General features: G+C 48.1%; 2 protein-coding genes across 10 annotated transcripts in view; one reads left to right on the top strand and one right to left on the bottom strand.

Moving 5' to 3' along the window:
* B3GAT1 (beta-1,3-glucuronyltransferase 1) overlaps nucleotides 1-5,931 on the top strand; it is a 44,979-nt gene extending 39,048 nt beyond the window's left edge. For all 9 annotated transcript variants that reach the window (XM_050323116.1, XM_050323123.1, XM_050323117.1 and 6 more), the window contains exons 6-7: nucleotides 1,987-2,104; nucleotides 3,306-5,931. In XM_050323116.1, the coding sequence (XP_050179073.1) occupies nucleotides 1,987-2,073 (87 nt within the window). In that variant the 3' untranslated portion in view covers nucleotides 2,074-2,104; nucleotides 3,306-5,931. The remainder of the gene's footprint in view (nucleotides 1-1,986; nucleotides 2,105-3,305) is intronic.
* Nucleotides 5,932-6,496: 565 nt separating this feature from the next.
* Nucleotides 6,497-26,781, bottom strand: LOC126644141 (beta-galactosidase-1-like protein 2). The gene is made up of 19 exons (XM_050323113.1): nucleotides 26,625-26,781; nucleotides 22,089-22,286; nucleotides 21,802-21,870; nucleotides 21,383-21,478; nucleotides 20,587-20,695; nucleotides 20,222-20,314; nucleotides 18,631-18,712; nucleotides 16,248-16,312; nucleotides 14,912-14,996; nucleotides 14,231-14,368; nucleotides 13,562-13,642; nucleotides 13,249-13,355; nucleotides 12,720-12,866; nucleotides 12,239-12,310; nucleotides 11,336-11,414; nucleotides 10,303-10,390; nucleotides 8,439-8,553; nucleotides 7,702-7,818; nucleotides 6,497-7,237 (listed from the first exon to the last, which is right to left on the bottom strand). The coding sequence occupies exons 1-19, from the start codon at nucleotides 26,705-26,707 to the stop codon at nucleotides 7,151-7,153; spliced, it is 1,911 nt and encodes a 636-aa protein (XP_050179070.1). The 5' UTR covers nucleotides 26,708-26,781; the 3' UTR covers nucleotides 6,497-7,150.
* Between the last annotated feature and the right edge of the window lie 112 nt (nucleotides 26,782-26,893).

Here is a 26,893-nt window from a genome sequence, read left to right as displayed (position 1 = left end):
CAAGCATTGGCTGAGAGGAAAAGCAGGTGTTTCTGTGCTAAATGGTGATCTCCCTCACACAGTAAAGAGCACAGCATGAATAATGCTGAAAGCTGCTGTATCGGGCTGAAAACGTGGAAAATGGGTCCATTTTAGTTAATCTGATCTGTCTTTTTTTGGCACTTGGCTTTAACAATGCAAAAGTGGGATCCTCTTTAAGGAAAAGCTCATAATGTGTCGTTGTGGTCTTGTTTATGGGGTGTGAGGTTCGAGTTGCTGGGCTGAGTGTTGATGTGTCAGGAGGGGAAAGAGCTCTTACCTGCTCCCCCTGGAAAGGAGAATTGGCCACAGGAATTCTCAAGCACCTGGCCTGCATTAAGGTTTATATATCCTGTAACTGATGCCTGCAGAGCCCTGAGAGCCACTTGTGGGACCTGTTTGGTTTTCTCTTTTCACGGGAAGCAGCGCGGTGATTGCGGCAGCGTTGCTGTGGTGGGTGAGCAGGGCTTGGAAGAAAGGGTAACTTTGATGAGCAGGCTCAGAAGTGGTTGTGGGGGACGATGAAATGGTTTTTTGGACCCACTCCAGCCAGCAGTTGGTCTCTACTGCCTTAGTATTAGGCGAGATTTAAGCCCTGCACAGGAGGTGAATGCTCACATCAGAGACAAATTTGGTCAAACAAGCTTCTTGGGAAGGCAGGGGTGCTCCCATTGAACCAGGAGGGTTTGAAGAGTGCTTTGTTCATCCTTCAGAACACAGAGCGTGCCCTCGTTTTTCAGCGAAGCAGGGACTGGGTGGGAATGGTTTGCAGACACTCGGATTCAGTGTGCAGAGTATTGTCATAGCAACCAGAGGGAAACCCCTGCAAGGTAGGAAATATCAACACACAGGTGAAGGGAGGCAGGAAACCTGCTCTGAGAGGATAAAGCTGCTCCCAGCAAGCCAGGTTTTAGGAGCAAAGCAATAAGTATAATCGAGTCTAGTGAGGAGGAGAGTATTTTAAACAGCTTCCAGAACCATCTGAGCCAGCAGCACAGCACAGCAAGTAGAAGCTATTTACCTATAATAGCCCCCCTGAAATGTTCAAACACCTCATATTTTGCCAGTTCTCCTCCACAGATGTTGATCTTTATGAGACTCTGCTGCCAAGACTGAGGGAGGCTTTCAGTAGAAGCTTCAGTTCAGTTCTAAGCAAGTTGGAGTGGGGATTTAACGTGATACCTGGTACAGAATAGGGGGTGGCAGCATTCCAAAGGAATTTAGGGAGGGGTGGAATTTAGAGGGGATATAGTAGGGTAAAGGTAAGGCTTGCTGGGCTGTGAAAGGGCTGTGCCCAGCCTGGAGCACATGGGAAGAAGGGATGGTTCTGGAACCAGCTCCTGCATCGAGGCAGCAGAGGTTGCAGCAGCACTGCAGCAGCAGTAAGTCCTTCTCAGCTCAGTGACACTCTCATAGCTTTTTAGGGCCTGAAAAGGCTTTAAGAGTGAAAATGAAGTGCTAGTGAGGTTAAGGAGCAGGCTGATGTCTTCTCCCCAAAAATGGGTTTTCAGGGATGTTCTGATCCACCAGTCCCAACGTGACCTGAAGTGCCAGGAATTTGCACTTCCCCTTTCGAGCCAAGGATGCAGCAACAGGACAGCCAAGAACCAGAGTGAGGAGGAACTCTCTCTGTGGGGAAACACGGGTGTGATTCCCTGGCTGGGAGGGAACTGCCTTACACCATTGGAAGGCTGATGAGCCCTTTGAGGGAGATGGTTGATAACTACACGGAAGGAGCAGGTTAATGTCCCACGACAGTACACTGTGAAATGGGTAATTTCTGTGCACTGTGCATCTTGCAGAGCAGCAGCTCTGCCTAAGTGAAGGTTTATGCAAAGCCCCGCTCAGCGGTGGATGCACCATTAGGCCCCGGGGTGGCTGCTTAAATTGCACTATTGATTTAATGTGCAGGAGTATTTGTTAGTGCAGTGGAGAGGTGCAGCTAATGACTTCTGCTGGCTTCTTCAGATTTTAGTCTGGCACACAAGGACAGAAAAGCCCGTGCTGGTGAATGAGGGGAAGAAAGGATTCACAGATCCCAATGTGGAAATCTGACTGTGCATGGCTGAATGGAGACCAACACCAGGTAAGAGCACGTGTTTTTAGAAGTAATGAGAAGCTGGACAATGGCAGGAAAAAGATAAAAGCTCTTTTAAATGTGCTTTGCTGTTTCCATTTTTCACATCTCTGACCTTCCCTTACTGCTAAATTTCTCAAGACCATTAGTTAACCTCTTTTTTTTTAAGGTAATCAATATTTAAGACAGGCTGCTAAAGGGGAAATGCCTGGTGAGAGGTTGAGAAGGAGAGAAATGCAGGGAGTAGGAGTTTAGGTAGAAGTTATACTGTAAAAAAAAAAAAAAAAGCCTTGTCTAAACAAAAAGATTGCCTTATTAACTGTGCTAATATAGCCAAAGCACAGGGGTGTAGGGTGGGGATTCATCCACCTGAGGACACCTAAAGCAGCATCAGCAAAAGGATTTTTAAGTCAAGCAGAAGCTTTCACTGAAGGGTTTAATTTTTATGCACATCAAAGCCAGAGAGAGTCAGTGACAAGGTAGGGAGGGTGTGGATTAAACCCTACGGAGGTGTTTGTTTATCTAAGGTGAGCATGGAGTGTTCTCCTCAGTGGAAAGGAGGAAGGAACATCCACACTGATGGCTGACTTGCATTGGTTCATGCCCTGGCTCCTCACCTTCATTACCTGAGCACCCTGGTGCATTCAGCCTTCTGTATTTCTCGAGAGCACACTGCACTTGGTTTGCAGGAGTCAGGGATGGGTATTCACCTGTGTTTGCATCCAGGCCATGGAGCTGTGCTTCATTATTATGAGGGGAAAAATAAATGCACAGCTCCCTTTAATTGGAGTGCAGAACCAGGCCTGGAGGGGAGAGGAGGTTGCTGCTCTCGAGTACAGAGAAGAACAGCAGAGGAAGGGGGCAGATCTGCTCAGCAGTGGTGGATTTTTAAAAGTAATGAGCTCTCTTATGGCACATTCCCTGAGGGCAGCTGGATGGAGCCCTGGCTGCTGCAGGGGCTGCTTTGTGGCCCGTGGCAGGGCAGCAGGAGAGCCTGGCCCCTGTTCTCTGAGATATATATATATATATATATCAGCTGTGCAGAGAGGCCGTGGCTCTTCAGCGCTGTCACAACTGCTGCTCCCCAGCCCAGTTGCTTAGCAGCAGAACTCACGGAGCTGAGCTGGGTTTTGGGCTGGCTCCAAGGGGTAGCAGCTAAATGCAGCGAGGCAGAAGGGTGATATACATGCTGCTTGTGTCTCTGTTGCAGAAAATTTCTTCGTGCACAGCCTGCAAGGTTCCTCTCCACAGCATCCGACCAGCCAGCCAGGCAGGAGCCAGGACCTCTGCTGACTTCCAAGAGTTTTAGCGTACTGAAACCAAGCACCACTGCATACATAACCCCCCTGGATCCCCCTGCCCTTCCTCCTGGACTTGGAGCATGACCAGGTGCTCCAGAGGCGGAGAAAAAGCACAGAAAACCCAGGACTGACGTGAGCTCCAGGACAGGAGCAGCTGCCTCGAGGGATGCTTGGTTTGGGAGAAGCGCCCCAGGGCTCCCTGCACTGGAGCCTGGCCCAGCTGGAATGGGGGGCTGGACAGAGGGGCTGTTTGACAGGACCTGAAGGCCAAGGTGGGAATGTCCACAGGAGTGTGTTGGCCCCAGTGACTGGTTTTTCCTGAGACACACATGCCCTGTGTGCAACACGAGCAGCTCTCCGTCCATGGAGGGGACAGCTGCCTTCTGAGATGGCACCTTAGCCCTTAATTATAAACCTACTTTAATCAGTGTTTATTACGCTGCACAAGACAGGGGAGAGGGGGAGGGAAAAGCAAGGCAGGTTAGAAAAACCCATAAGTATCACTGTTCTCTATATTCCCTCCCCTTTTCCTTCACTGGTTTCATGGTTTGGAGGGCACTCTGACATAACTTTGTGTTCATGGAATCATGGAAGGGTTTGAGTTGGAAAGGAATTTAAAGGTCATCTGCTCAAACCCCTCTGCTGTGGGCAGGGAAACATTCAACTAGACCAGGTTGCTCAGAGCCCTGTCCATCCTGACCTTGAATATTCCCAGGGATGGGGCATCCCCCACCTTTCTGGACAACCTGTGCCAGTGTTGCACCACCCTCACTGTAAAAACTTCCTTCCTTGTACCTAATCTATCCTCTTTTAGTTTAAAACCATCACCCCTCGTCCTATCCCTGCTAAAAAGTTTGTCCCCATCTTTCTCACAAACCCCTGTTGAAGAGATGCAACACTTGGGGGGCCTCACTAGAGTGGGACAGAGGGGCAGAACCCTTGAGCTGATGGTCCTTACCAATTCACCACCCTCCCTGGGTGGAGTGATGTTTACAGCACGTGGCTCTCTATCCATCCACACTAAAATAATTGCCAGTGGGGTTAATGAGATTGTTGGGGACATATAACACAGTATTCACCCAGATCTTGGTTCTGTTTAACCCTAATTTGGTTGATGTGAGCGTTAGGTGTGGGATTCTCCGGAGGGTGCTCCTACATGAAGGCAAGTTTCCACTCTCAAAAAATAAAGTTAAAACTGCTTAAAACTAGGGATTGAATGCTAAAAGGTGATTTTAGTGCATTTCCCATTCGACTGGAACGTACCCTTCAGCCCCAGCCCCTTTTCCAGGGCCAAGCTCCTGCTGGAGCAGTTCCCAGAGTCACCTTCTGATGGATAGAGCAGCACCCTTGGAAAGGGGATCCTGTGCTCAGTGCTGTTTCTCCAGCACCTGGCTTGAGGGAGGTTCAAGGAAACCATTAGTCACCTGTTCCCTGTCCTGTAACATCAAAGGACCCAAGGCAGAGTTGGTGCAAGGGTGTTCTCTGATGAAAATGTGTTTTGCTTCTCAGTGAGAGACACAGAACTGGGCAGTGCAGAAGAGGGACCTGGGTGCTACTGCCTTGGGTGACTCGGTGTCTGCTGAGGAACAAACTGAGGTACAACATGTCCCTTTACAGACCCCCAGACCTCCTCCCCCTTCACAGCTGTTGTCAAAGCTTTGATCACCCCCTGCTGTCCCAATTCTTTCCAAAAAAAAAAGGTCTGAAGCACAATTTTACCTTTGAACTGAGGGAAAACGTAATCCTGGAAACAGGCTTGGTTATTTTTAGCCCCAACAGGTAGAGCTGTTAAATGCTCTGGGTCTGACTGTTGGCTTCACGGTGCAGAAGTCTCCCCTTGGACTAATGACATTGTGTATTTCCTGATATTTCAAAGGAAAATATTTTTTTTTGTAAGTTATTTTCTCCCTCTGTATATCAGAACCGTTGGGGAAAAGTTGCATTCTTTAGTTCCCAGCCACAGAAGCCTTTACAAAAACGTTCCTTTAGATGCAGTGGCTGAAGCACTATTTGGATAGAAAGTGTTGGGATGCTGCTGGGAATGGGTGTTGTTATCCTGGATTAAAACAGTAGCTCTCTGCACTCAAGCAGATTAATCCTCCTGTTGTATTGGCTTCCCAAGTTCCCTTCAGTCTGCAAACCCTACAGTGGAAAGAGACTTTTTTTCCAGGACTACCAGGTTCTCATGCCACTTAAATAGTTTCCAACTGATGTCCTCTCCAAGCTGCACGTTTTGGTTCACTAATCTTAATTCCAGTCCCTGCTGGGTTGTAACCTTCCCTCCTTGGAAGGAAATAACTTTCAGAAAGTGCAAAGGATGGAGTCCTGAGCACAGCCCTGCACATTTGCTCTGGTCACACGAGCCTGGGCCCTTCCAGCTTTCCCAGAGGCTGCTGTGGCCCTCGGGAGCAGGGACAGGTATGTCCAGTAGGACCAGCTCTGGCCAGGATGGGGTGTGTTACAGCTGCACTGTCTGTTCTCAAGTTTTAAACAAACTGTATTTAAATTTGTTAAATAAAATGATGGTTTCTAAGAGCCAGGATACCCTGCAACTCCGTTACAGAGCCAGTGCATGGTTGGTGTTTCTCTCAGAGCCCGAATCCTGTTCCTGGCACAGAGAGCAGGGGCTGAGCAAGTCCTTGGAGGTTCTGAATGGATTCACAGCTAGAGTTTGATCTCTTCCTCTCCCTAAAGAGACTGCAGCTCCTCTGGGACCTGGAGCTGGTGAGTTACAACAACTTGTCATGTTTACCTAAATCCTGAGTTTCTGCTTGGGGGGACAAAAAAGAAAAAGAAACCAGGACCCAGGATCCCCCAGCAGGTTTAACGAGAAAGTATGGATGTGTTCCCATTTGTAACTATGTACACAATCCCTTTGCTTCTATCCTGACCAAAATCTGATCCCTGCTCATTTTACAAGGGGGAATTTCATTTTTAGGTGCTTCACAGTGCAAGCAGCAGGTGGAGAGAGCACTGCAAGACTCACTTTTTCTTTTCTCCTCCTTGGAAATTCTCATTCCTGACTGGCCTAAAACATAAGGATTTGACAAAGGACAAAACACATTTCACTTTTTTAAACTTTTTTTTTTTCCTTTTGAGAGAGAGACAACCTCCATAATAAAACTGAGTGAAAAAAAAAAAAGCTCAAATTAAAAGTCATTTGACAACCACGTTGGCTTCCAACAACTGAACAAATAATGGCCTCTTTGCAGAGAGAGGTGCTAAAATCTGCCTGGAAGCACAACCAAATGGTTTTCCACACCTGATTACCCACATGTTCACCAACTATTTTCTCCCTACCTAATTATAAAAACAAGGAGGCCAGTAATAAGACAGTTTTAAAGTCACTGGAAAGCTGAGCTCAGCTTTCGGTTCAGATGGCTTCAGTTCTTCCTCTCTCCCCCACCTGCCTCCAGCACCTTTTTTACTCCCCCACATTCACCAGATGGTCCAAAACATGCGCAGCCATCCAGGCTGTGGGTCCTCAGTAGTCCAGGGAGATGAGCTGCTGCATCCATCCACCCATCCATCCATCCATCCATCCACCCATCCATCCATCCACCCATCCATCCATCCACCCATCCATCCAACAACGGACCCTGCTTCCTTTGGGGCCCGTTCCCTCCTCTGAGCTCGCTGCCAAAGGGCAAATCCTTTACCTTGGTCTAGTGGAGATTAGCATGCCCACCATGTCCCCAGACATGCAACCAGGAATGTTCAGGATGAACCAAACATGGGAAAGCAGCTCTCCTCCTCAGTTCACATACTGGGTCCTTCCTAAGTAAGGGATGTCCACAGACTGGATGATCCGTCCCGCCGTGCGCTCCTCAAAGAGGACAATCTGCAGGAGACAGGCATCTCTTTGTGTGGGATTCCTTCTCACAGAGGCTGAGTTACTCTTGAGTATTTTCAGGAGGAAAAGGCACACTCTCACAGCAGGGGAAGGAAGCACCACTCAAAGGGATCAATCAGTGTGAGTCTGAACAGTAACTGTGATTCTCCTTCGGCACCACGTGGTGTGAACCAGCATCACATCAGGTTTGTCTCCATTCTGAACCTGATGCAGTGCTCTGAAGTTTAGCTGCCAATGTCTTAATGGTTGTCAGAGCCAGAGTAGCTTTAGAGCAGCACCTTCCCTAATTTTTACAGATCTCAGGAGGTAACACTCTCCCTTCATTGTGCTGGCTCCCAGCTGGAGGTGGGTAATGAATATCCTGTCCATGTCTGGCTCTTTGGGACGTGGCTCAGACCAGGATCTTTAACAACACAAACAGGCAAAGAGCAAATCCCCCCATTTCCCCTCACCTCGTTGTCCCCTTTCTTTAACCAGGGCCCAGGAAGGTAGAGAGTCTCCTGAGGTCCAATTTTCCAGTAGCGGCCCAGGTTCTGCCCATTGACAAAGACCACTCCTTTTTCCCAGCCCTGGAATCCAGGCAGAACATGGAATTACTGATGCAGCTCTGCTGCCTCGTTAACATCCCCCCAGGAAACTAAATCTGCTTTCACACTTGCATTCTTTCCAGCCACTTTCCACAGGTTTTCTGCTTGCTTTCCCTGCACAAATCCCTGAAGCCATGAACATTTAAGTAAGCCCTGCTGAACAGGAGTTATCCTTAATGTACTAATTAAAGGGATAAAGCTTTCAAAAATGTGCAATTCATGATTGGTGCTTGTACAGGAAACTTCATCCTTTTGACCAGACTTTATTCCTTCCCAAGCATGGAATATCTCCCCTCACCTCTTTCCCAGGTGAGAGAAATGCTGTATTGCTGCTGACTGGCATCATTTACAGCAAAGTATTAAAGGGAAAGTGAGCAGTAAGTAATGACTGGTTGGCTCTGAGGGAGGGAAATCAGAGGAGAAAGTTTAATAATACTTAATATCTCATCTGAAGTTCTATGCAGGAGCAGCAATCTTCCACAGAAAGACAACAGGAATGCTAACTCCCATAAGAACTAGACAGAGCTCAGTCACAGCTAGTGCACAAGAGTCTCTCTAAATCAGCTTCTGAAAAATCTTGATCAAGAAAAACCAGGACTTGCCTGTAGCTTCAGGAAAGTGTCCTGTGGCTGCTGCTCTATCCACAGCCTTCCACGGAAAAACGCTGGACCAACAAAGTAATCTGGGACTGAGCTCCATCCAGAAACTTTCTGCAGGCTGAAAGAGAGGGACCCACTTCAGACAGGCATGTCCTGGTGCTGCCTGGCTGTGTCTTCATGGTCCACAGCCCTGGGAGCCCAGCTTGGGGCCCAAGGGAAGGAGATCTGGGGTTGCCACCAACTCTGATACTTCACAGCAACATAAAATACTTTTTACACAAGAGCAGGTCGTGACAGGACAAGGGGAAAGGAGTCAAACTGAAAGAGAGAATGTTTAGGTTAGATATTAGGAAAAAATTCTTGGCTGTGAGGGTGGGCAGGCCCTGGCACAGGCTGCCCAGAGAAGCTGTGGCTGCCCCATGCCTGGAAGTGTCCAAGGCCAGGTTGGAGGGGCTTGGAGCAACCTGGGCTAGTGGAAGGTGTCCCTGCCCATGGCAGGAGTGGAATGGGATGAGCTTTAAGGTTCCTGCCAACCCAAACCAGTGATTCTGAGATGAAAAGCTCTCTTTCATGTTGGCTGCTGAAGTGCCCATCCTCCTCCAGATCTGCCCCTGTTCCTGTCAAGGAACACGAACACATCCTTGCAAGTTTTCAGTAATTAGGGGCAAGCTGACATTATTTCTTACCTGTGGCAACAATTTGGGAACAGGGCACAAACAAAAGAGGAAAGAAGGGGTGTAGAATCCCATAGAAGCCTTGAGCCTCTGTCAGGACATGTTCCTGCTGACCCTTAGGAACTGCATCCTCTAGCACTCAGGGAAGTTATTGATCCAGTGCAGCCTGACTGCTACTGAATTATTCAACTAAAAGCCTGTGACAGTTCCTTTCACAACACCCTGCTCCCTCCTCCCCCATGGGGACTGTAAGCTGATTGTGTTCCAGTGCTGCTGGTCAACAGCCAGGAACTGAGGGCAGTGGGGACTAATCCTGCTTTTATTTGGGTATGGCAGCTCACTTGCTCTAAATGTTCCTCACTGGAAATATTCCTCTAGCACCCTGCAGCCCAAAAGGCTGGGAGTTACCCCATCAATAAGAATCCTTCAGGCAGCCTGGTAAAATTGTCCTTGGAAATTTCCAAACATGGACTTTTTTCCTTTGAAAAGCCACTGGAGTTTAACATTGCCCCTCTCTCCTTCCTACACCAAATGGGAGAGCTGTGATATCTTGGGGGATGCTCATAACTTGTTTTCTGGTATTAACAGCAGCACTGAAGAGCCTCTCTGGATGATGGCCAGAGTCTACAGGGTTTAAACATGCCTAAGATCTTCTGTATCTGCTGACAGAGACTCCTTGATGTCCCCCTGACAGATTCCCTTCCTTGAATTAAAGCACAATAACACAGAAGAGAGGAAGCCATCTGGATTGTTAATGTACTATTAGTAGCTTTCTAGAATTAATCCACCCCTTGAAGTCTGAATTACTAAATATATCAACCATATTGGTGATTTCCAGAAAGACCCAAACTATTCTGACATGTGGGTGTGTGTGGGGACCCACTCCTTTGGCTAAGCCTTGCTCTTACCTACCTGATCTAACCTACAAGCTGCAGGGAAATCTTTAAATCCTCCACAGAACGAATACATTTCATTCTAAATAATGGTATGGATAATCTAGCACTATTTTCTGCACTATTTCAGGCAAATCTATCAGCAAGGAGCTTCTCAGTGCAAAAATCCACCTCCCTGCTGTTACCTCGTGTTGCCTTTCTCATACATTTAGCTGCTCCCTATTAGATTTTGCAGTGCTGGTAAACAGGTGATTTCAAAGGAGGAAGGATTAAAAAAAAGAAAGTTTAAATCCCACAAACCTTTCCATGAAGGCAGGTTTCATCTCCAGACTGTAAATCTTGAAGTTCCTCAAGGGGGTTTTATTCAAGAAGACGTCACCAATTAAGCCTGTGAGAGCAATGGGGGTAATGAAGAGTTGAAAAACAGCTAAAGCTGATGGATTTTCCTATTTGAATGCAGGGAACAGCAGGGGATGGAAAGCAGCCACGTTCTGCAATGGAATTAGAGTCCATATGGTCCCATTGCTCATCCAGATTGAGTGGGGAACATTACTATGCTTTGGCCTCTGCATTCTCTCCTTTGCTTCAACTCACCAAGTCATTCCACAGCTCCAAGCAGAGAACACTGTTGGCACATGCAGCAAGTGGGGGGTGGTTGGTATTGTTGGGTTTTAGTTTATTTGGATTTTTTTTTAGAGCAGTGAATCAGTTACTTCTCTAACAGGCACAGCAAAATATGACGTGGGCAGGCACTGATGCCCAGTGCTGGTCCAGGGCTTTTCATCCAAGGATCCTAAAGCACTTGAATCAGTAATTTACCTTCAGCACTCCCTTGTTATAATTATTCTCCCTGTAGCAGGCAAAGCCTGGGTCCTGCAGTTGAGGTTGCCTAAGCAGCACAGAGGCTTTATGCACCTCCTCTGCATTAAATAAAATCAGTACAGTCACGTGCCTAACTCCATTAATCCATTTTATATAGCTTTTGCATATAGTTTCCCACTAAAACAGAATCCTGGGGTTTCAGCTTCTTCCAGCTCCACAGCTGTGTGTGACAGACTTGAGCACTTCAGTAAATTCTGCTCAACAGGATGCATTTCACTCCTGGTACTGTGTGAGTTTTTAAATGGTGTGATCCTCCAATATCAACCCCCTGGGGGAAAACATAGATTAAAAAAGGTATTTTCCCTCTCTCCCTGTGAGGCAAAATGCTCACAGAGCAAGAGAATGGGAATCTGAACATCACCTAGGAAACCTAGAGGGGAGGAAGATTCATTGATGGCCTCGGGTTTAGCTGTACCCCTATAAAAGAAGAATATAAAAGAACTTAACCCACCTTTCCTCTGTTCATTCAGTGCCAGGCCATAATTGACACGCCCACGGTTCTCCACCAGGAGCTTCAGCTGCCTGAAGCCCTAAAAAAACAAAAGCAAGAGCATCAGCTGGGCCAGTGCTGTATCAGCCTTAATGCCTGGTTAGCAGAGGTGTTTCAGAGGGAAGGTGGCACCAATACCTCTGGCAGCTGCCATTTCTCAGTTTACTTTAAAGCCACAGCACTGAGGAGCTCAGCAGCGTTCTGGGGTTTTTTCCTGCTGAATTTTCATGTCCCATTTGGATGTCACCCACAGAGCCAGCAATGGAGTTTGACATGGGACAGGCTTATGCCATAAAGCCTCCCACAAGCCTTAGGAACAACTGGTGTGTCCAACCCCTCACCTACTCCAAAGGCCACACACAGCTCTGTTGACATGTGTTCAATCAATATATTAGTCTTGGTGCCAGCTCCTGCCAGGGTAACACTGCCTTCAGTCTCCCCTCATTTAATTTGAGACCCAAAAAAGGTGCAAGAGCCCCCAAGCCCTCCTTAAAACCTGCTTTGTGCTAAGGAAGATGAAGCCCACACAGATTTAATGCACAAATAGGGTACAGGTACTTGATGTCCAAGTTGTAGCTGTGGCAGGAAGGCTGGCAAACTTTGTGCAGCAAGGAGTACAATAACTTGAATTTTCTCCATGGAAAAATACCCAAACCTCACTTTTCCATCACAAATAGTAACTTGGCAGTGAAATCACACTATTTGATTAGTGAGATGGTGTCCAATTTGGGTATAACAACCACTGCCTGCTGTACCAGCTTGTCTGGGGTAGGTGGGAGGTGCCTTCCTGAGAGAAATTCCTCTTTAGTGATCCTGGTTCTGTTATCCACACACTGTTGCTGTGAGCAACCCCCAGTTAGTTACCTGTCCCTCAGGAATGAAGAGCTCCACTGTGTTGTAGTCCAGCTCACCCACATACACAGTGTTAACAAACACCTGCAGAACAGAGCACACAAAACAAGAGCAACTTCACATCAATTTTACTATAACCATGTCTTGCACAGGTTACTGAAGTTGTATTTGGGGTGAAAATTATCTCTACTTGAAACCAGAACTCAAGTGTCCACAAATGTGTCACTGATTCGGTCCAGGTGGGAAAAAAAAAATCACAGTATTTCTCAGAATATTCAACATTCTCCAGTTTAAAGACATTAGAAGTTTTAGTAAACTGGAAGCTCCAATTTGATTACAAATGGTAAGGGTTGGGGCTTAGGTGAGAACTGGAAAGAGAGAATCACACTCCTAACCTAAAGGTTCACATTTCCCCCTATTTGCTGCCTTAGTTTTCCAGACCAAAGCATTTCCATCCAACCCCAGGGAGTCCCAAATGCCCTCTGGTCCTTACCTGTGCTCGGTCACGGACGTGGTTCCTGGTGTGCAGTTGGCCACCCCCAAAAATGACAGTCTCGTAGAGCACATACCCAAAGGACTGCCCAGTGCTGTCATTCAGATGCAGGTTCTCCATGTTAACAGGAAATTCTGACTTCATGGGCTGCAAAGGAGAGGCAAATGTAAGGTCAGCAGTGGTCTCTCAGCACTGACAGGCTCATTTCACACAGGTTCACGCTCTGCCACAGGGTACATTTCCCTGGGAGCCTCCTGGGATCTGCTCCAAGCTTAATTCCCTCGTGGCTCTCTGAAAGCTGCACCAAAGTACCAGAAACGGGAGCCAAGGCCTTGCAAAACTGGAGCTCCAAGAGAACAGAAGTAGCAGTCCAAAAGGAGAGAGAAAAGATTTGCTTCTTTTACATACCCCTGACAAAACATTGCCCACCCTTCTCCTCATGGGATAACAAGCCAGTGCACTAATTGCCTTTTGCACCTAAGAGGCCATGCCTTTTAGGTCTGAGATGCATTAAAATGGGTGTTCCTACCTGTAAAAGAGATGGTAACACATCCCAGAGAGAGATGTACTGATGCAACAGGATTGCACCATACGATGCCTTGCTTTCAATCAGGGGAGGCAGAGGCAGAGGATGGCCTGGGGTGTGAAAAAAAAAAGAGAAAGATGGAACAGTGATTTCAGCCAACACACATTTAAGGCCCCTCCAGACCTTTGGTCCCCCTCCCATCTTTTGGAAATATCCCCCGATAATTGGTTAATTCCAGCAGAAGAACCAGTTTAAACAATTTCCTCATTTAACACTGTAGGTAGAACAGTATTTTGGTTCCTGGGTCTATAATTACCAATGATCACGCTGAAGAGTTGTCTGAGCTTGAAGAATTTGGATGTGTAGTCTCCAGCCTCTGTCAGCACAGCATCATAATCTGGAAAAGCAGCACGTGTGATTTAAAAACATACAGCAGCTCTGGGACAGCTTCATGCAAGAAGTAAAAGCCCCAGACACAATTTTCATGGCACTTTAAGCTGAGTGAATGTCACTAAACAACCACTAATTTGGAGAAGAGCAATTTGTGAACGAGCAACATACTTTTAGAGACCTAATTTGCACATAATCCAGAATTTCACACAGGATAAAGTCGACAATTAAGCATTTTAACAAAGGGCTGTTGGGATGAAGAGAAATTTATGATACGATTTGACTTGGTAAAATAAAGAACCAGAATGGTATCTTGGATCACCATTCCTCCCTAGAAAGAAGAGAAGCAAAGTCATCATCTGTGCTGCCTCTATTTACAACTAATAAGGGCATCCTCCACATCCTGAAATGGGTTTGGAAATAGGAAATACTAATGTAAACCCTCCTCTTAGACAGGTATTTGCTTCTGAGCTCATAGCTTTTAGGAGGAGTGGTTCTACTGACCATTTCTAAGCGTGTTTCTGTCAACTGTCACTAGCCCAGGGGTATCAGAGCTGCACTGCCACCACAGGCAAAGCAGTGAAAGAAAACTCACCATAACTGGTGACATCTGACTTGTACTCATCAGCTTCCAGAGCCCCGTTCATGAAGCCAAAGTTGGTGCCTCCGTGGAACATGTAGAGGTTGATGGATGCTCCTGTTTTGAGGATACTGGCCACAGTGGTCACCATTTCTGCAAAGGAAGGGCAGTGCCAGGGGGGCCACAGACCACAAATCTGGGCTGTAACACTGCCAGCAATTCAAAGCAGACCCAAACATCCTGGTCCCTGCCACCCCTGTGCAATTACAGTGATTGGTGTGGTGGTTTGTATCTCGGACTGACACTTTGGGGCACATTCATACATTCAAATAATCCTCTCCTCTAAGTGAAAAAGGGTAAAGTTCATGGACTCCAGCAGGAATTTTGCTTTTAAGCAGAGGAGCTGTAAGGACTACTTAGCCAGACTCCTAAACTGAACACACTAATGACCCAATTACAAAGACAATTGCAGGAGGATAAGAGAGTCATTAAAACAGTCTTATACAGCTCTGTTTTCACTGCACTTTAGATGCCCTGGAGGTTCTAGAGCTGTTGGTTTATTTTTTTTAGTACTAGTCTTCCTAATGAGGTTTTAACCACGAAGAAGGTGCTACCCTTGCAAGAGGCTTAAATTCACCACATTCCCACAGGAGGTAAATTGCTCCCCTGTCTGCAAGGACAGAATTTGGTGCTCACCATCTGCATCAAAGACATAGTGAGGGCCTCCCCAGTTATCAAACCACCCAGTCCAGTACTCCATCACCATCTTTGGCTGATCTCTCTGTGTCAAAAAGAAAAACAGAGTTAAAATGGATTCAGGGCAGTCCTGCACTCATCCCTGTTTTCTAGAGAAGCACTGTTCAAATCCAGCTCAGTGAAATGGTTTTTACAAGAGTGTTTTCTTCTCAGCTGGCACGGACAAAAGGCAGCTAAGGAGCTCTGGACATGTGAGGAACAAGATGCTGTGGGACACCAATGCCCAGAACAGGCAAGCAAAGCTTTGTGCCTCTGCACAAAGCAAAAACCCCAGCACACAATCAGGTGAGACCAAACGATTCTGGACGCTGCTGTTTGGTAGAGCTGCAGCAAAAAAAAAAAAAAAAAAAGACAAACCAACTGTCACTGTTTAGTTTCTGCTAGAAATCCACATTTATAAATGTCTGCTTATCTGCCAGGCCACTGCCAGCTGAGAGTGTGCAGGTGCAGGGCAGGCAGTGCCTGCCAAGGTAGAACAGCAGACCTTAGCTGTTAATGCCTTTTTAATGCTGCATATGGTGTTGGCAGGGAAGAATTAGCCTTTGCAGGAATTAGGTCTTCATTAAAGGCTCTGCACACAGAGCAATTTCTTCCCATTTGTCACCCCCTGCCAGCTCCCTTAGCTCCTGCAGAATTCCACCCAGACAGGACAACGTGTGCTGCCACTCCAGCCTCATGGTCTTCATTTCCAGACAATTTTGCCTATTATTGGACAGGGGCTTTATTTGATGCCACAGGAATTGGCCAAAGTAAGTGGCATTAAAGCAACTTGTATTTCATTAGGAGAAAACAGCTGCCTGTAATCACCTAAATGTTCCAGGTATGGAGCAGCTCTTGGAAATACATTGAATCCATCCATCCCAGGTAAACCAGTCACAGAAGGAATTTTATCACCCTCTGGAACAAAAGCCCATAACAAGGAAAAGATAACACAGCTTAATAATCCTTAAAAACACGACTAAGAGGCTTCCTGTCTTGTAATTAGTCAGTGTGGCAAAGGAGGAACTGCTTTTTTAAGGCCATGTTGCATTCATTTGGTGGGGAAGGTGCCACCTTCTGTTCATTTGCAGTGTTTGGGGAATTTTGGAAGACCTAAAGAAGGTGAAAGCACATCCAGCAGAGCCTCTTTTGCCGGCACAGGAAAAGAAAACAAATGCAAAGTGTAGGATCAAACATCCAGCAGCAAGGCTTCCTTCCACAGCCCAGAGACTATCAGTGCTTCACTTCTAATGCTGTCCTGGACAATCTGCATGAACAGTGTGTTTCTGCCTCTTACCTGCACTGCATCCAGATATTTCAGTATCCCAGGTTCCAGTTTCTGAAAGTTAACAGTGGCCAGTGCTATTGGGAAAAGAAAAATGTATTAATTTGGACTCATACAAAATGTGTACAAGACCATCTTCTTTAGGCATCAGCCCAGCACAAGCTCAGGGGGAACTGGAACATCTTCTGAGCCACCAAAATAACCTCCTCAGAAATTTCCCATCAAAGTCTTTGCTTGGTGTGCAGAATCCAGCTGGACCACAGCACACAGTGGAATACTTGCAGGACATCATTTAGCTCCAGTGTTCAGAGGTACCAGAAAGAGAGAGCATCAGAGCAGCCCATGGGGTGTCACAAGCTTTAATTAGAGCCTGTAAAGCACATGGAGATCCTCAGATAAAAGGCACCACATAAAGGCAAACTTATTCGAAAGTCCTGTGTGGATGTCACACTGATCTCTCAGGCTTTAGCTGCAGGAATTGCTACCCAGGCAATATCCTACAGCTTGTCATGCCTGTGGGGTTGAGAGAGAGGAACCACAGGACAAGTGAACCAGAGAGAACTGGAATTGGAAGAGTTTTCTGTGCTTCTGCCCTGTGCAGAGCAGGGAAACCAGCTGTGTGTGCTGCAGGATCTTCAGACCCTGTAGTGGGAACACCTGCCTGCAGGACAGAAGACACTAATCTGGGATCAGTGTCCCAGCCCCTGGCACACATCTGAACCATTTTCATCCTCTGCTAGCCCGTGGTCACACTGATCATTCTTCCAACTTTGAAAATGCAGGAGCAATGATATGGTTCTGTATTAAAAATCAACTTCTTACATGAGAGCTGGGAGCAAATCCAGCCCCAGTTGTGTCAGACTGAGCACTTCAAACAGAATATTTACAGAAGAAAAAGCTCACTTCTCACTATTTATACCTTGATTTTAAGAGGCTGACCCATGTACTGTGCTGAGCTAAAGAAAGTGTCACAGAAAACATGAAGGGAGAACAAAACAAAACGTGGATTTAGCACTGATGTAATGCATTAGGTGGCAATCCTGAAGGAGAACAAGCCCAACTCTGCTTTTCATGCAGATTAACAGCACACCATGAAAATGGAGAGTCCCCAAAGCCTTGCTGATCCTTCTCACAGGATCCTCCCACACACAGACACAGCTTCCCACCGTGGTCCTGGAGGGACACCAGAGGCTTTATTTTGTCACCTGTGAGCCCCAGAAGGGCTGTACCTGGTCAGAGCAGAGCCAGCCAGCTTGGAATCATGGATGGCTTGGGCTGGGAGGGACCTTGAAGATCATCTTGTCCCTGGGCCATGGGCAGGGACACCTCCCACTATCCCAGGTTGCTCCAAGCCCCATCCAACCTGGCCTTGGACACTTCCAGGGATGGGAAGTGATTCTGACTCTGCTTTAGCTCCTTCCTACCCACCCTGCTGGTGTCCCACTTCGAGCCTCAGTTACTCCACACGTCTGATGACTGACATTCCGACTCTGATGAGCAGATTGTTGCGACATCCAAGAGTCAAAGTGGCATCCAAGAGCTCTCAGCATGAACACACCAGAAAAGGCAATTCCAAACAAGAAGGAGCTCTGAGGCAGCAATAATTCCCTCAGGAGATGAGGGCTAGGCAGGAATTTCCACACCAGCCCTTCTCCTGCCAGCTCTCTGGCAGGGAGAGAGTGACTCTGTGTGGTCACAGCTGAAAACTGCTGCACATCCACAAAAATCCAAATGAGAACATCACCCTACTGGGGAAGGCCCATGGACTTCCCTGACTGAGTTTGTCCTTCTCATACTGTCATACAAAAACAAGAGGAGGGGAAAAAAGGAGGGGAAAGTCTTTCCCTTTAATCATCTCCACGGTTGAGATTAGAAAATTAACATTATTTCTGACAGACTGATGACAGGAGCACTCAAAGTGTGCACCCTGCAAACACTTCATTCAGGGAAGCAACTCCTCAGGCAGGCAACTGAAACACAGGAGAGATCAGAGGCCAAGGACAGAGTAAATCTCAGCTGAAATGATCTGGAAATATGAGAATCAATGTTACACTGTGCCCCAGACAGGCAGATTTAGGGCTCGGTGGAAGTCAAACAGCAGCACCTCCATTTCTTCACAGGGAAAAGGAGGAGCAGCATTTTTAAACTTTCACAGAATTAAATTTTTTAAAAGGGAAAATGGCCATCCTTTTGCATTGTGCACATCTGATACCCTCCTTTACCTGCCTAAGTACAGATGCCCAATCCTGTGCTGTACCTTACATGGAAAAAAACACCTCAACCTTTCTGGGAAGGGACTGGGCTGGACAGAACACACTTGGTGGGTGCAGCTTAGTGAATGAAGTGTCCTGTTCCCCAAGGATCACAGCCTTACCTTGTCTCTACCAGCACATACCTCCTTCCACCAAGCCAAATGACAGCCCATTCTTGTTGTCTGAGGTCATCAACAGTTCCACAATCCCTCTCTTTAACAGGGCCTGTGTTAAAAAGAGGAAAAGCCATTGTGTTAACAGCCTGAGGGACGTGTCAAAACACCTTTCATGGCCTTCACCTTTGGGAAGGCAAAGGCAGTGCACTCAAAAGGGTGAGATAAGGACAGGGATTTGAGGTTTTGTGTGAGTTGTGGGTGCTTTTTAATCAGTATTTAATTCCAGGAAGATTGTAACTTGGCCATACATGCAAGATGTGAATTAATCACCTTGCCACATTCAAAGCCCGAGGCCCAAACCAGAACACAGAATAAGAGCCCCACCTCACATCAGATCCCACTCCCAGCAAAAAGGAATCCCTGCAAATCCTGCTTTCCCACATTTTCATCTCTAACCACTCCACTCCACTTCCTCGGATGCAAATTGCACACAATCCCAGAAAATGATGAGTCAGCACTGCAAAAATACACCCACAGGCCTGGCAAGGGGATCTGTCCTGACAAGTCTGGGGAACAAGTTCTTTCCTCCCTGAGCCATGGAAAAGCAAGGATGAGTTTACAGACCCCCCCAGAGTCTCTGTAGCCCCATTTAGGGCTCTGAAAACCATTTCCTTGGCATTATGTCTTTAAGTTGTGTGTACATACACTTCATATTTAACCTTGCAGGCAAAGTGAAACCACTCCACGAGATGGAGTTGGGGCAGGAGCAAGCCCAGCCCTGAGCAGATTAACACTCCTGCCAAGGGATTTATTTGCTTGAAGAGCCTCCTGTACACCTTGAGCAACAGGACAACCTGAGCCTCGGGGTGAAGCTGAAGTACCCAAAAGGTTACAGAAAGATCTGATAAAGCTGTAGCAGGGAACACACAAGTTACAGCACATACACACTGGAGGGGTGACCTCCCTCATGTGCAGCAACACTCTCAAGCATTCAGTGGGAAGAAATGGAACAGTAAAGACACACTGCAGATCTTGTTATCTGCCTGACTTTGGGGGCAAACAAACAGGTCAGACTGCTGTGAGATCCACCAGGATAAGCTGTCCCAGTGGGCACAGGCCAACTCCTTATCACCCACTCAGAAGGCACGAGCCAGGGCACAGTCTGATTTCTTTTTGACAGGGTTAAAGGAGGCATTAGGCAAATTAACCTGCCTCATGTTGAGCCCCAGATTACACAAGTTTAGGAGTGTGCTGGCAGCTTGTTCACAACCCTCCTCTCAGGAAATTCAACAAAGAGAAAACTTTACCCAATGTCATCTAAGAGAAGCAAAACAGGACCCCCAGAAGAAGCTCCTTCAAGACCAGATACTCCCTATTTCCCTGGAAATAGGGAGTATCTCTGGAAGACATAACACAAGCTTATCAGCACTGAGAGGGCCACGTGCCTTCTCCTCCACTCCAGGAAGAAACATCACGGGAAATGCAGCTGGATCAGGGACTGACGCATTCAAGAGCCTCTGAAGCCACTCTCAGCGTTATTCAGAAGAAAGAACACACTCTCAGGAAGGTGGTTTATGGGGAGATTGAGCACAGGAAGAAGCAGAAGTGCCACCATTACCATTTTGACATAGGCCATGTAGCTGGGGTCTTTGGCGTAGGAACCGTATTCGTTCTCCACTTGCACTGCAATGATGGGACCTCCTTTCTTGTACTGTGGGCAGCAAAAGGGAGTTGTTGTTCAGCATGATTTCTAATCCCAGGGAACAAAATCACAGTGGCAGGAAAGATGTACCAGTCTCAGATGGAGGACTCAGCTCCATCCTCTCATCCTCCCAAACTGACACAGACAACTACAGCCCTTGCTGGTTCCTAGAGCAAAGCTGGTACTTTTGTTATTGCTTCAGCCATCTGCAGTTACACAGAGCTCACACCCATCTGTGCAGCCAGTCCCCACCCACGGGGAGGGTAGAGGGTTGTACTTGCCTGGAAAGGGACGACAACACGCATTAGGTGATCAAAATAGGCATCCACGGCCTCTGTGAAGCCCTTGTAGGTTGTCCTCAGCTGCATCTCTGGGTCTTGCAGCAGCCAGCTGGGGAAAAGGAGCAAACAGAGGTGACACCAGCCACACCTGGGCAGGAATCACCGGTGTTCCTGTGCCCCAGTGCAGGTATGGACAACACCAGGAGTGTCAGTGACACCCCACCACTCACACTTTCACATAACCCCAGGCTCCCACTGCCAATCTCTTCCCCTCCTTTTTGTTCTGCACTTCAGGCCTAAACTATTTCATAAACTTGCCCAAATATTTCAAGGGCTAACCTTATCTCTCTAAAGGTTACTCTGGAATTCCCTGCATTCCCAAGGGAGCTCTACAACCAAGTGCTCCTTCATAAAGATCCAAAACATGGCTCAAAACAAAGCTTCCAGTCATTGTTCCCATTGTTTCTACTTACAAGACTTAGTTGTGTTTGGGTTTAACACAGAAAAGGGCAATTTGTTGAAGAGTTCAACAATATAGTGCTGTAACCATTTGAACAGAGTGAGCCTGTGCCTTCCTTGTCTCTGCAAAAGGAGGGATTTAACTAATATCCTTCCAGAGGCCTGAAAAACTCAACTCCTCTATGCCCAATGCAGCTCAGTGGGCTTACAAAATCATCCAGAAAATGGGAATAGTACTGTTGCTCTTTATCAGAATTTTTAATCTGTCTGATAAAAACATACGTGGGGTCTTTTTTGTCCCAAATGCTTCCCTCAGTTGAACTATTTACACACTTACCTGGGCAGGCCACCAAGGTCCCATTCTGAGCAGATATAAGGTCCAGGTCGCAGAATCACCCACAGCCCATTTTTAGCTGCCAGGGAAAGGAAGGCCCTGGAGATCCAGAGAGCACAATTATTGCCTGCCTGCAGAATCCCTGCCCCACACACTCCCAATACTCCAACCACCACGAAATGCAGGTACCAAAACCAGCAGGGAACTGCTTGATGAAGCAATCCTACCGTGCTGGATTGGTGCTAAACACATTAAGTTCCCAGAACTCCAGAAAGCATAGAGGGAGGAATTTAAGTCCCCATTGCCTGATCAAGGTACAGCTTTGCTTCAGGAGCTGGAAATGACATCTTCATCCAGACCCCCCACACACCCCCTCCCACAAAAAAGGAGTATTTAATAACAGAGCTGTCTGTAGCACATACTTTAGATCCAGGTTCTGCTTGAAGTCAAACTTCCCTCTTTCTCTCTCATGGAGGTTCCACGGCACGTACCTGAAAGGCAGCATCAGGGCAGGGGAGGGGAAGGATAATGCAGGCTGGGATGCTTAGGAAGAAAAGCTGAGGCCCCACTGCTCTTTCCTGTGTCTTTTCTCACAATAAAAGATATTGTTAACACTGTTCTGGCCCACTGGAATTAATGACAAAGTCCCCCAGAGGAAGGGAGAGGCTGTGAGGAACTTGGAGAGAGCCTGGGGAGGGAGGACACTTACGTGGTGAGGGTGTTTAAGCCACAGGCTTTCATTTTAAGCATCCGATCTTCCCAGTATTCCCTGGGCACTCGGAAATAGTGCATGGAACCCCCAAATATGCGGAAGGGCATTCCTTCCAGCAGGAACTGGGAGTTCTCTGTCTGCAAGCCAAGGGTCCTTCCCCACAGCCCCAGAGGGGTCAGCTCACTCCAGTTAAACCTGGGAGAGAGAGAGAGAGAGACAAATGAGCATCCTGGGGAAGAGATGTGTCCCCCTAGGACAGGCTGCTCCTTCCACCTTACCCAGCAGGACCAGCTCTGACCTGCCTGCTTCTTCAGTAAACCACACTCTTTATCACATAGAGCATACAGATTGCTCAGAAGACAATAAAACAGTTGGGAGACCTTCCCAAGATGTGGATTTGATATTCATTTCACAAGCAGCTTCCGTCCTGAATGCCCCAAGTCACTCTGTCACGCTCTACAGCTGAAATGCAGCCCTGCTCAGGCACAGAGCATGGAATTCACTTGCTGAAAGCACAGGATGGGGAAGCTTTCACTCACAATATTCACAAACACTTCCATAACTTATGAAATTTAAGATCTCCCTGTCTTTTAGTGGATGGCACACGGTGGCTGACTTCCAGCTCCTTGTTCCCCCACCAGTATTGTCACCCTGAATGTCTCGTGGGCTCTGGTATCTTCCAGTGCAATGCATGGAAAAAATAAAAACCCCTCACCTGTTCCCTGTGAACAGAGAACCTTTGCTTTAATTTAATGAACCCCCTGGATTATATTCACCACCAAGGAAAGAGTAAGTCAGCTGTCACCACAAACTTACCTCTGCCCAAATGGCTGCTATCAACTCCTGACCACGTTATTTGCTAAAAGAACTGGAGCAAAGGAGACACCAGTCCCTCAACACTTACCAGGGTGAGCATTCACACTGTCACAGCTCCATCAGGTCAGTTCCTGCACCAACAAACTGCTTCCCACTGCCTTACAGGCTCCCCAGCTCATTTTGGCTGGACCAAGAAACCATTTCATCACCCAGCCCAGCTACAAAGCAGCTTCACTGCCTCCACCAGACCACCCCAGTTGCACAACTCTGAATACACAGAGAGTCAGACAATAGCAGCTTGTTATCAGAGCCAGATGTGAGGAAGGAATTCCCAGCTCCAGAAAGCAAGAGTGACCCACACATTTGGGAGAAACATCACACTGAGAGAAGAGAGGAGCACCTAAGCCTTCAGCTGTTGGCTACACTATGTGTAAAGCAGTTATTAGCAGAGGGGGAGGATGGCTCAGAGCTCGTGGGATTGCAAACCAGCAGCCTGCAGTGACTGCCTGCCCTCTGGCAAGACAAGGAGACTACAAAGGAACTAAATCTAAGACTTCCAGGGTACTGCATGGGCTGGCTGACAAGCTCAGAGGGTACCTGTGTAGCACAGCATTCTCACAGGGCTCTGAAACAGCCGGCAGCAGGCAGGGGTAGTACCTGGAAAAGGAAGCCAGATTAGATATTCACTGCCTTCAGTCAACACTCATTGCCAAACCACTCACAGAAACAGTGCTGAGCAAGGACACAGCGATGCATCCATTCAGAAGGTGATGTAATTGTAACAGTTTATGAAGATAGTGCAGCTCAAAGTAGGAGAAATCGGTGCAAAACACCAATCTGCCATACTTAAAGGGTGACTGCCTGAGTAGGATCGGGATAGAAGATGCTTATCTACCCAAGAAAGTGGGCACAGCCAGAGAATAATGATGTGAGGCTGGGAAATGGCAGCATTGCTCCCAAGGAGTTACCAGGAATTTCAGCAGCAGGGGAGGAGGTTCTCAATCCACACACAGGACATCCTGTGGCCACCTGCCCTTCCATTCTGCTAGAACCATCTCACACACACTGTAACTTCAGCAATTCAGATCCCAAAACAGCAGCTGTATCTACTTCTATTTCTTGCTGGCAAGCCTGAGGTGGAAAGCTCAAAGGGGTCTGGAGATGCAAAACTCCAATTTTTAAAGATTAGGATGGAAAACATCTAAGTTTCCCAGTTGCTTCTGAGCTAGATAGAGCCCTAAATTAGCCCTGCACACAGAAGTACTGCAGACTGTGCCAGAATGAAGGCTGTGCTCAGGAAGCACGCACAGCCAGATAAAAATAAACTAATCACTTAAGCTCATCTTCTTAATCCTGGGCATAACTAACTTGGCACATTTCCACCAAGTTTCCAACCTTAAAACTCCCCAGCTCTAGTATTTTTTCTCACCCAGAAGGACTGGTGGGAAGCTCCCAGGCTCCCAATATTTTCAACATATTATCCTAGATATCCTGAAATCACATCTCTCATTAGGATCTGTACAAGTAACCTCAGAAAAAAGCATTTGTGTGACTCAGCAGAGCTTCTTCCTGGAGCAATCCAGAGCTGGATGTGGCACTTAGTGCCATAGTCCAGTAACTGTGGTGGTAGTGGATCAAGGACATCATCAACTTGATGATCTCAAAGGTCCTTTCCAACCCATCTGATTCTATGATTCTGTGGATTGCCACAGTTCAAAGCCTACCTGGGCTCTGTGCTTCCTCCAGAGAGCAATTTATAGCTCCCAGGAGACTTTTTTTGTCACTTCTATAACAACAGCATAGGTTGCAAAGAATCTTTTTTTTTTGCTTTGCTAAAGGGCCTATTTTGTCCCTCAGTATCCATCTCTGGAAGTGTTCCAGGCCAGGTTGCATGGGGCTTGGAGCAACCTGGGCTGGTGGAAGGTGTCCCTGCCCATGGGCATGGAACAAGACGATCTTTAAGGTCCCTTCCAACCTAAACCATTCTGAGATTCTGTGATTTCATCTCTGCTTCAGGGAAGTCTCTTTTTCTTTTTGCAAAAAGTATCATTCATGCAGAACAGCTGGTAGAAAAAGCTAATGCAAAAGAAAAAAGTAATGCCAGGGGAAAGAGCCTGGAGACCATTAACTCGCCTTGCTGATGCTACAGGACCTGCTGCAGAGGACAAGGGACTTTGCAGCTAATTCCTAAGCTCCACTGGGACCTGCCTCCGAGGGCTTTGCTGTTTATTCTGGGCTTCCTCTTGGCCACAGGAAAGTGAAAGCTCTGAGCTGCCCTCGCTCCCAGCCCATTGTCCTGCCCCGTGGGGGTCAGACAAGCCCCCCGGTGCCCATTCACAAGGCTGGGGTAACAATCACCACATTTTGTAGCACGGTTTATTCCCAGGTGACCTGGACAGTGGAGATAAACACCATGTACCAATGGATACAGTGTTTTATGGATACACTCCTACAGGAGACACACTCCCCTGCCTTCAGCAGGTATTGGTTTGCAATAATCCTCTCTAAGAAACCACAAACCCAAAGCCAGCTGTGAAAGAATTTTGCTTTTAATTATGCAAAGATTCATCGAGGCTTTTCCACAGCTCTGAGCAGTAACTTCTGACTATGAATTGAAGAACCCCTTATAAAATATCCAAATGGCAATTAATAACTACATCTTCCCTTGCCTGTATATTCCACCTCCATATATTTCCACGTGTATTTCCATGTATATCTCCAGGATTTCATTGTCAGGGACTGAAGAGCTCCTGTCACTTGGAAGCCACCTTTGGCTGTAAGAGGGGACACGCTCGTGCAGGACAGAGCATCACCCCCAAAATGAACATGATCTAAAACATGTGGGATCAAAGCTAGAACCTTGAATAACTTCTTGCTATGGCAGGTGGAACAGCTGCTGGCCTGGAGTGTGCAAACAGGAGCAGAAGAAGGGAGATAACAGGGTTAGACGGGAGAGGTGGGCACGGTCCCTGGGTACCACACTGCTCCATCCGTGTGGCCACCGGTGACGTGGGGACACAGGACGGGGAGAGCCAGCCCCAGAACGGGCTGGAGAGAGGGAAACAACACTGTGCGAGCACATCAGAGAGAGCTCCAGAGCTGGGTTAGATCCGCGGGAGCGATTGATTTGCAAAGTGCACCGTCCATCAGCGCGGCGATGATGTAAAGCCTCTCCGGAGCCAAGGTCGGCAGGAGAGCCTGTGCCCAGCAGAGAACCTGATTTATGGCGCTGGCAACGGGGTCGTCCCCCAGCCATTACTCCTGGAGGCGGACAGGAGCCGTGGGGATCAGGTGCAGCGTTTATTTAAAGCTTGAGGCAATTCCTGCACTGCTCGCCCCGGTCCTTCCCACGCTCCCGCTCGGCCGCAGGAATGCCGGCGGGAGCGGGGGGTCCCCGGTCACACAAGACGTGACTCTGCCCTGCCTGGCCCCCAGCGCGTTAATCCGCGCGGGGAGCGCAGCCGTTAATTACGTTAATTCCGTTAATAACCGTCCTCCCCCGCCCCCGATCCCGATCCCATCCATCCATCCATGCGCAGTTCTCCCGCAGCCAACCCCATTCCCGGCGGGCAGGGCCTGCTCCCAGCAGGGCACCGCCACCTTCCCAAGCCCTCCCCACCGCCCCCACCACCGTGGGACCCCCGGCCCGCCCGCCCCGCCCGGAGGCGCGACCCCGCGCCCCTCCCTCCGCCCCGCCGCACCCCGCCGGGGTCTCACCTGCGCAGCAGCAGCCACAGCACGAAGAGGGACAGCGCGGCGCCCCCGAGGCGGCGCTGCCGCCGCCCTCCGCACAGCCACATGGCCGGGGGACCGCACCGAGCCCCCGAGCCCAACCGGACCCCCGGGCCGCGAACCCCCGACCCGCCGGGCGCACACAGCGGCCCCGCCCGGCCCGGCCCCCGGCCCGCGGCTCGCACGCCATTGGCCGCACGGGCAGCCAGGGCACGCCCATCGGACGCGCCCCGGCCTCCCATTGGTTGCGGGCG

Source organism: Myiozetetes cayanensis, unplaced genomic scaffold (genome assembly GCF_022539395.1).
Source record: "Myiozetetes cayanensis isolate MyiCay16 unplaced genomic scaffold, myiCay2020 scf29, whole genome shotgun sequence".
Classification (NCBI taxonomy): domain Eukaryota; kingdom Metazoa; phylum Chordata; class Aves; order Passeriformes; family Tyrannidae; genus Myiozetetes; species Myiozetetes cayanensis.
The sequence above is the reverse complement of the archived record's forward strand: the minus strand, read 5'-3'. Positions and strand labels throughout refer to the sequence as shown.

What these genes read in the sequence shown, in the direction of transcription:
- LOC126644141 (XM_050323113.1), bottom strand. Translation starts at nt 26,707, where the DNA reads ATGTGGCTGTGCGGAGGGCGGCGGCAGCGCCGCCTCGGGGGCGCCGCG. An exon ending in GGCTTAAACACCCTCACCAC is followed by an intron (nt 21,871 to 22,088) that starts GTAAGTGTCCTC and finishes GCTGCCTTTCAG; the next exon opens with GTACGTGCCGTGGAACCTCC. An exon ending in AAGCAGAACCTGGATCTAAA is followed by an intron (nt 21,479 to 21,801) that starts GTATGTGCTACA and finishes CTGGATCTCCAG; the next exon opens with GGCCTTCCTTTCCCTGGCAG.